This window comes from Neolamprologus brichardi, chromosome 4 (genome assembly GCF_056152115.1).
Source record: "Neolamprologus brichardi isolate AB-2024 chromosome 4, ASM5615211v1, whole genome shotgun sequence".
Lineage (NCBI taxonomy): Eukaryota > Metazoa > Chordata > Actinopteri > Cichliformes > Cichlidae > Neolamprologus > Neolamprologus brichardi.
The window spans coordinates 8890469-8900000 of NC_142107.1; the positions used below are offsets into that span (position 1 = coordinate 8890469).

The 9532-nt window shown below is 39.9% G+C and overlaps 1 protein-coding gene across 1 annotated transcript; it reads left to right on the plus strand.

Annotated features, from left to right (window-relative positions):
• Positions 1-424: 424 nt before the first annotated feature.
• On the plus strand, positions 425-1337 carry LOC102792269 (myeloid-associated differentiation marker homolog). Its single transcript, XM_006791651.3, has one exon. It carries the CDS (start codon positions 474-476, stop codon positions 1335-1337), a length of 864 nt encoding a protein of 287 aa, XP_006791714.2. The 5' UTR covers positions 425-473.
• Positions 1338-9532: the final 8195 nt, after the last annotated feature.

Here is a 9532-nt window from a genome sequence, read left to right on the forward strand (position 1 = left end):
AATTTAGTTGGTTTTATTCCATAAAAATGTCCCGAATTGCTCTCTTTTAACTACACAGAAGCAATAAATCAAGTCAACAAAACTACAGGAAAAAATGCATTTGTTTCTAGGATATGACCCACACCCCATCTCTATGCTGTACTGAGCTGGGTTTGTGCCAAAGACCAGAGTCCAGTGTGGGTTGCGAGGCTAACATGATAATGCTCATGAGTATCCAATCAATGGCGTGAAACAGGGGTCATAAACAGCTCAGATAAGCCCAGGATGCTCTGAGTGAATGTGCACCACCACTTGTGTTTCTGTTTCAAAGAACACACCTGATCTGGTCTTTGCCTTCATGGACATCTTTAGCTGCTATCATTTAAGCTGGTTTCAAAGTCAAAGGCTTGCTGTACACTGAGTACAGTAAACTGACTTGGAAAACCAAAGAATACTTTTTTTTTTAAGGTCAAAGACACTCATCCTGTCCAGACATGGTGAATGTAGATGTCCGATCCCTTACCCAGCCAGTGGGGATCATGCGGATAATGGCAGCTATCCTCACTTGCATGTGTTTTAGCCTGGCGGGAGCGGCAGGAGATGGTTCATCTTCCTACTGGGCGTGGTGCATGTTCACTTGGTGCTTCTGCTTCTTCTTCACGTTTCTGATTGTCATCCTGGAGTTCACCACCGTCAACAGCAAAGTACCTTTCGCCTGGGATGACTTCACTACCGCCTTTGCAATGCTCGCGAGCCTCATGTGCCTGATCGTCTCCATCATCTACCCCACTTTTTTCACTTGCAAAATCTGCCACCGTGCTATCGGTGCCTCCGTGGTCTCCTGGGTTTGTTTCGCCACATATGCAGGTGAGGTGGTCTTAACACGCCTTTATCCTCGTGGGGAAACCAGCGGGTTCCTCTCCACGCTGCCGGGGATAATGAAGATGCTGGAGACCTTCATTGCCTGTCTCATCTTTGTGTCCCTGGATAGAAGCCAGTACACTGGTAATTCAGGACTCCAGTGGTGTGTGGCTGTGTACTCCTTGTGTTTTATCTTTTCCATCATCATAATCCTGCTCACCCTCGCACAGCTGACCTCCTACTTGCCGATCTCCTTCGACATGGTGGTGATTGTCTATAACATTTTGGCAGCAGTGATGTACACGACAGCTATGGTGATCTGGCCACTCTACAGTTTCTCTAACAACAAACAAAGACCCCCTAACTGTGGTCACTTCTGTCCCTGGGATAAGCTGGTGGTGGTCACCTTCATGACAATCTTTAACTTTATTGTTTACACCCTGGACACTATGTACTCGATACGTCTTGTGTTCTTCATCATGAATCGTGAAGACTAATATGAAACAAAACATGCTCTGTGTTTGCGTCACTCTTAATAGAACAATGTTATAAAAGTGTTTCAATTTTTTATAAACTTGTGTTATACAGCTGCTGACCAAATAATGAATCCAATATAGTCTATTATAATCTAAAGTGCTGTCTTAAATAACTGCATGAAAGAAATGTAAAGTACCAAAACATACTCAGTTAATGATTAGATCTGTAGTATCACTGTCGTAAGATCTAAAAACAAAACAAATATCTGAGTGGAACTTTGGATCCTGAGGTGATTGAACAGTACAGGTAATAATGTTGAGGTCATCTATAGCTCTGCTGCGTCGTGTAGTCAAATTATATGCCAAATAAAGGTGGGTGTGTTCACATTCATCTTTTTACTTTGACAGTTGACATTTCACTGTATAATAAACAGGGTGGTTATTTTTCAAAAAAATGAAGGCCAAGAGCAAAATGTTATTGATGCACTTTACTCTTGAGTATTAGCGTAAAGCCTGACTGATGTTATTTGTTTAGGCCGATACCGATATCTGCTGATTTAAAAAGTCTGATATCCAACATTGGATGATATAAATGTAAACAGATTTCAGCCACTAACTGCACATTTGCTGTTTGTAGTTTATATACTTGCTTACATTCTGGCCAGTCAGCTGGTTGTTGTGTTTATGGCAACTTTCCTGTTGCCAACAAGAAAGTTACTGAATGCCCTCTGCTGGTCAAACTTCTCGGCATGAAGACTCGTGCTGCATGGGTGCTTCTCCAGTCCCTTGGTTACTTTTTAATTTTCATTTACTGGCCAATATAAATGCCAGTACAGTCAGATCGACATTTAGATAACGGTATCTCCTTCAAAGGTGAAGGTTGATATTGTTACCTTCATGTAGAACCAAGTATCCTGCATAGAAAAGTGAAAGCAAAAGTCTAGTATTATTTTGTTTGTGCTGAACTACCTAAAAATGAATGTCTGAGTGTCCTAGTTTCAACAATAGTAATCTACAAACCAACGTGTGACATTGACATGTATGTTCATCTTTTAGATCCAGTTAATAACAACTGGTTCCATGTTCCCAGACTTTCTGCTATTCGGGTGTGGTCACCTGAATTATATAATAAAGATGACATTTTGTTCCCTAAATGTAAAGCCGGTGTTGCAGATAAATATATAATAAAACCAAAATCCTTTGTGTGCAGCACAAACAGGAAAATATAAACACTGAAAGGCAAACAGACCTGTCACTGAGATGAGGCTGGAAGAAATGAGAGAAATACAGGGAAAGATTTTTTCTTTTTTTTTCTAAAAGCAGAGATGAAGCAGAGACAGCAGTGAGACGGCAAGAAATTTCCAGACCTTGGTGGGATACGTGGGAAAGCCAAAAAAGAAATTGAAGTTGGATTTGTTGGAAGGTGTTTTCTTTCTTTTTTCCCCCCTTTCTTTCTTCTTTAGAGATGTGCTGGGCAGGCCTGGAAAGCCAGGAAGCAAAAAGTAGAACCTCAGTTAATTCTTTTAAAACAGCTTCATCCAGATCTTACATGTAATCCCAAAGGTATTGTGCTGCCCGGTATACCAATCTGTGTGAGTGAGCTTGGGTCAAATAGAGTAAGTGAAGCATGGAAATTTAGCTTTTCTTCTCATGTCAGTCTGTCAGAAGGAAAGACCACATTTAAGCAAATCGTCTATATATGCCAGACGTGACAGTAAATTGGATTCTGTAAGGTGTGCTTTGATTTAGATTACCAAATGGACAGTTCACGAGTTTCTTCCACTTCAGGGGGGAAAAGAGGTATGAAAAAATACACTGTACAACACATCCAAAATGTGCCTTCCTTATTAAAAGGAGTTGCAGTAAAATCCATTTTGTGACTGTATTTACAATTCAAAACATCTATGTAAAGAGGTGTTATGTTTAGTGTGGTTAAATCAACCAACGCTTTCTCCCTGTGTGTTTGCTCATTAAATACCAGCAGAGTGAGTGGTAATCATTAACTAGTTCTAACTTTTAGTTGGAAAAGTAATAAAGTAATACGGAAGAGAACAAAGAATTGATGATAACATAAAGCAACTGTTCAAGGAGATTTAATTATTAAAGCACAAAACTACCTTAGAAAACATAATGCAAAAGAATTTAACACAATCTTAAGCTGAATTATTATTTTGAAAAATGAAACAAACAGTATTAATAAGAAGCCTTATAGTCAGTGTTGGGGAGTAACGGAATACATGTACCGCCGTTACGTATTTCAAATACAAAATATGAGTAACTGTATTCCGTTACAGTTACCGTTTAAAAAGGTGGTATTTAGAATACAGTTACTTTGTTGAAATAAATGGATTACACGGCGGTACTTCCCTGTTTTGTTTGTATTGTGGCGGGTCAGGACTGTTTGGGTTTTGTTTGACAGCTACGTTCTGTTGTTCCAGGCGGCAGCGTTACGGTTGTCATGGTTACAGGGTGACGCTCTCTCTCTGCGTGTTTCCTGGGTGAGAGAGCGCTTTTTTGTTGTTGTTGTGCTAAGCTAATAGGCAGAATGCTACAGGTATAGCTCTAAAGAATGTAGCATTATAGGCAGTGTAGTCCGTGCTGCAGGAAGAATGGACTGCCATACATGTTATGTGTCTGTGAGCGAGGGAGGGAGAAAAAGGAAAAGTACGAGCTGTCATCAAGCAAAAACCGGAGCTGGAAGCATGTAAATATAATAATAACCACTGCAGCCAAGAAGAGTGCCTGACGAGCCCAGTTGTAAGTAAGCTATTAAGACTCGGCTGTACACTGTGTTCGTGTTTTCCTCCAAAAACAATAAGTTCCTTTGGAGCAGCCGTTCAACGCCTCTCTCTGTCTCTCGCAAGCAAAGTTGACCCAGACAACAAAGTAAAGCCTTTTTTCGGCTATGAGCCCGACACAGAACCCACCGTATTAGCCAGAGGTCCCTTTACTATGGTTTGGAGCCGCGGACCTTCAGTAACAGTAATAAATCACAGCAATAGTACATTCATGTAGTTGTAAACAGCATGATAATATATTAAGTAATCCAAAGTATTCAGAATACGTTACTCTCATTGAGTAACGTAACGGAATACGTTACAGAATACATTTTGGGGCATGTATTCTGTATTCTGTAATGGAATACATTTTAAAAGTAACCTTCCCAACACTGCTTATAGTGCAAAAAGTGCACAGTGAACACATAAAAATACTCAGAATCATATGCATTAAATTATTGAATCATAATTATTGATTTTTGGTGTGTTTATATCTCTTTAATGTTGGAGTTACTGAGGTAGGTTTGTGCTCCATTTGCTTGTTGCTAGGGAACCAAGTGCATTCACCCCCGATTGCTTGGCTGTGGTTTCTGGATCAAATCAGTTGCAAAGAAGGTGGTGCACCAAAAACCTCAGAGAGATTGGTGTGGTTGTTAGTAGACTGCCATTCTTGCCTGTAGTTTATGCAACATGTTTCAAAATGTGCAACTTTTCCAGTTTCAAGTTAACTTTTTATAGTTTCTCTCCTCTTCCTCAGAGAGTAACTGGGCAGTGTTTGTACACAGGTCTGTCGCTTCCATTCAAACTGTCAGTGCAGAATAGCTTGTAACCAAAGAAATCACTGGAGGATTTTTCCTGACTGAGATTTCAGCAATCATTTTGCCCCTCAACTCACAACAGCCTAAAGCAACCACACAGTCAGGGAGGAGTCGGGGCCTGGGAGGGCTAATCATTTTTCAGGACAGATTGGTGCCATCCCATGCCGCCCTTCTGGATACATCCCTGCTTAATAACACTTTAAATCCCACGTGTTTACTAAGGTATAATAAATATTCTCAGTGTTGGGGAGTAACGGAATACATGTACCGCCGTTACGTATTTAAAATACAAAATATGAGTAACTGTATTCCGTTACAGTTACCGTTTAAAAAGGTGGTATTTAGAATACAGTTGCTTTGTTGAAATAAATGGATTACACGGCAGTACTTCCCTGTTTCATATTGTGGCGGGTCAGGACTGTTTGGGTTTTGTTTGACAGCTACGTTCTGTTGTTCCAGGTGGCAGCGTTGCGGTTGCCATGGTTACAGGGTGCCGCTCTCTCTCTGCGTGTTTCCTGGGTGAGAGAGGCCTTTTTGTTGTTGTTGTGCTAAGCTAATAGGCAGAATGCTACCGGTATAGCTCTAAAGAATGTAGCATCATAGGCAGTGTAGTCCGTGCTGCAGGGAGAATGGACTGCCATACACGTTATGTGTCTGTGAGCGAGGGAGGGAGAAAAAGGAAAAGTACAAGCTGTCATCGAGCAAAAATGGGAGCTGGAAGCATGTAAATATAATAATAACCACTGCAGCCAAGAAGAGTGCCTGAGGAGCCCAGTTGTAAGTAAGCTATTAAGACTCGACTGTACACTGTGTTCGTGTTTTCCTCCAAAAACAATAAGTTCCGTTGGAGCACCCTTTCAACGCCTCTCTCTGTCTCTCGCTAGCAAAGTTGACCCAGACAACAAAGTAAAGCTAGTTTTTGGCTACGAGCCCGACACAGAACCCACCTATTAGCCAGAGGTCCCTTTACTACGGTTCGGAGCCGCGGACCTTCAGTAACAGTAATAAATCACAGCAATAGTACATTCATGTAGTTGTAAACAGCATGATAAGTAATCCAAAGTATTCAGAATACGTTACTCTCATTGAGTAACGTAACGGAATACGTTACAGAATACATTTTGGGGCATGTATTCTGTATTCTGTAATGGAATACATTTTTAAAGTAACCTTCCCAACACTGAATATTCTACACAGTTCTTGCAACATTTGTATTGCTGTATTTGTCAGCTTCATTAAGTTGTTACTAAGGAGTTTTGGCTGTTGATGAATACATTTGTCACCAACACCTAAAGTGTGTTTCTTGTTCCTGGTCTCTATGCTGTTGTCCAGCTAATCTTTTCCTTACCGTGTAACCAATCACAGCAGACCCTGTATCTGGTTCTTCTTCTCTAGTTTCACCAAATGCAGCTCCTAAGGGATTTGAGTTCTCCTAATAAACTTCACCTTGACCTAATATTGTAAGATCTTTAACTCACATTATAAAGTCAGTGTTTTGTGAATAAGAACTAAATGAATAAATACAACTGAAGTGAACTGAATGGAAGCTGAATTAAATTACATTTAAATTTATGGCCAAAATATTGAACTGAAGACTACTCAAGGCACATATTTGATGCTTAAAAAAAGCAGTTGCTGTATCTTCATGCAGGTATTTTTTTTTTCTTTCTTCATTTTTTTTTTTGTCTCATGTGTCCAAAGAGACTGCAGCTGCAGATTCAAAATGCAGACATTTTACCACATGCACAGCCAAAATCCAATTACACAACACAAGAAATGTTCTCTTTTTATCAGCACTGAGGAGACACGTTTGAAAAAGACTGAAAAAAAAAACATCTGGAGGCTTGATGAGTATGTTCAGCTTGAGCTAGAGGTCAACTGATTGTCCGTCAGCGTGCATGTGACTGTTCAAAATTCTGGCTGTGAAAGAAGGCTGAAAGTCAGCAGTGTGAGTTAACACAGCATGTATGTTTAATGCAACTGGTGATCTGTATGTCCAGCTAATCTCGTAGGGCATGCTATTGCAAGAATATTTCATTCTGGAACTAACAAGGCAGAACAATCTGAACCACAATCTGATAAATAAACACTGGTACGGCCACAGAGAAAACTAATCTACGCACACGGTTTAGGCCGTACATTAATTTTAAGCAAAAAATCCAGGCCTACTCTATGTCAGCATGTCAGCAATAAAATTATGCTAACCCAGTTATTCGTGTGCAAGTAACATGGCCCAGCTGGTAGATTTGATTGTGGCAGATTTGTGTAAACCCGTGTGTGTGTATGTGTTCGCGTGAGGCATATTCTTCGTCACATCATCACCGAGCATTATTCAGATCAATCACTGCTATGCGGCCGTCACAGTGTTGTTCAGACAATAGCACAGAAATTCATTTGTCCCCATGCTGAACTTTCTAGACCGAATTGTTATGTGATTTATTGAATTATGTTCCCAACTAGATGTGAAAAAAACACAGTAATCTGTGTTTCAAAAGAGGTCCTTGAAAAAAGAGGTAAGAAGCGCCGGAGGTAGGTGCATCTGACAGGAAAGAGAAAGGAAAGACCATCAGAGCAGCAGATGAGAGGCTTCCTGTCCTGGAGAGGAAAGGGATGAACGTGCAGACCACCCCAGAGTCAAAGCAGAAAGTCAGCCTGAAAGTTTGCTAATGATAACATGTGGATAGTATGACTGAATTTTATTGTTGGGAATTACTCATCTTAACGTCAATTGACTCTGCTTTTTAAAGGGTTTTGTTAGAGGGGACACTTGCTCCTTTCCTTTCATACCAACCTGCAGTACATTCATCAAACACTGAAAAGCAAAATCTTTCCACAGGCACAACCTCAATTGTTCCCTTTAACTTGCTTTCAAAGCTGCTTCATTTATACAGTTAAATTCAGACATTATTGTATACCTCCTTCTTAATAATTATCACCAAATATAAAAGAAATACTATTTCTGCAGCACTTTTTGAAATCACAAAAACATAGAGCTTTAATAAGACTGAAACAAGACTGAAACATTTCACCCCCATGTCATACTGTGTATGGTTGTGTGTGTGTGACAAATAAAATTTGAATTTGAATTTGAATTTGACATGAGAATAATAACTACACCCACCTGCTGCTTTATTAGTTGTGCTTTCAGCTTGTACCTGGTTAGACCTCCTTTTTCCTTTACACATGTCATAGATTCAACAAGCTGCCATACCAGCATGATAGGATCACATAGTTGCTGCAGATTTTTCAGCTGTACATACATAATAAAAATCACCTGTTCCACCACATCCCAAAAGGGCTTGGAATGCTGATCAACATGATCAGCAATAATACTCAGGTAAGTTGTGGCATTTAAACAATGTGCAACTGGTACTAAATGGCCCAGAGTGCGCTAATATCCTCTATACTACACCAACAACAACAACAACCTGAATTATAGGTGCAACATAGGATGGCTCATGTTGGTTGTGCCAACATGAAACCCCTTACCTTCGAGGTGTGGCACCTTGTGTGGTGTTCTGCTGCTGTAGCCTATATGCTTCACAGTTGCTCGTCTGCATACAACTAGATTTTTAACTTATTGTTGCCTTCCTGTGAGCTCAGAGCAGTTTGCCCATTCTGCTTTGACCTCTGGCATCAACTTGGCCTTTTTGCACAGTGAAATGCAGCTCATTGGATATTTCCTTTTTTTCAGACTTCTCAGCAAACTCAAGAGATGGTTGTGTAGAAAGTCCCAGCACATCAAACTCAAAGTCACTTAAATCACCTTTCTTCCCCATTCTGATGCTCAGTTTGAAACCCAGTAGGCTTTCTTGACCACATCTGCATTTCTAAATGTACTGATTTGCTGCCATGTGATTGGCTGATTAGATATTTTTGATAAACAACAGTTTAATGTGTACATCAAATTAAAGGCAGGTGACTGTAAATCAAATACCACAACTAAAGTGTAAAAAAATAATCTCTATATAAAAGAAAAACCAAATGCAAGTCATTTACTTCTTTTTAAAGCAGATTTGGAGACACTTCTGTCTTTAAAATGTCGGGGAACACAGACTTGTGTATTTTGTTAAACAACTTGAGTCAGTTCAGTTTAGCCATGGCTTATTCATTCGTTTAATATTTCTCTCTTACATACACACCTCTCTGCAGAGGTTATTCTGAGCTGCTTCCTTTTTGTGTAGATCCTTCAATTCTCCAGGGGGGAAGATGAATGCAGGCTGACACTGTCTCTCCAGTAAAAGCCAAACGATGCCTAAATGCTTAGTGACATGTCTCGTTTTAGAAATTGGTTGTTGCATCCAAAACTAGTGTCCCGACAAGTTATAATTATCATTGTCAAACTGGCTTATTTTGATAATACAATCTAGCCTTTCAGTCTTTCCTAATTAACTCCTCTAATTTGCCCTTCAGGGTAAAGTATAAAGGGGCTTTTGTTAGAAGGAATATTAAGCACTGCTATTATTAGCATAATGAGAAAGGGAACATGGACCTGTGTTCAGATCCTCTCAAACTATGCGATTTGTAAAGGCTCGAAAAAATATAGGGTTTGACGCCTGCGTGGTTGACAAGCAGTGGAAGAAGGTGATGTTATGAGCTACAGAATTTAATAAATATCACT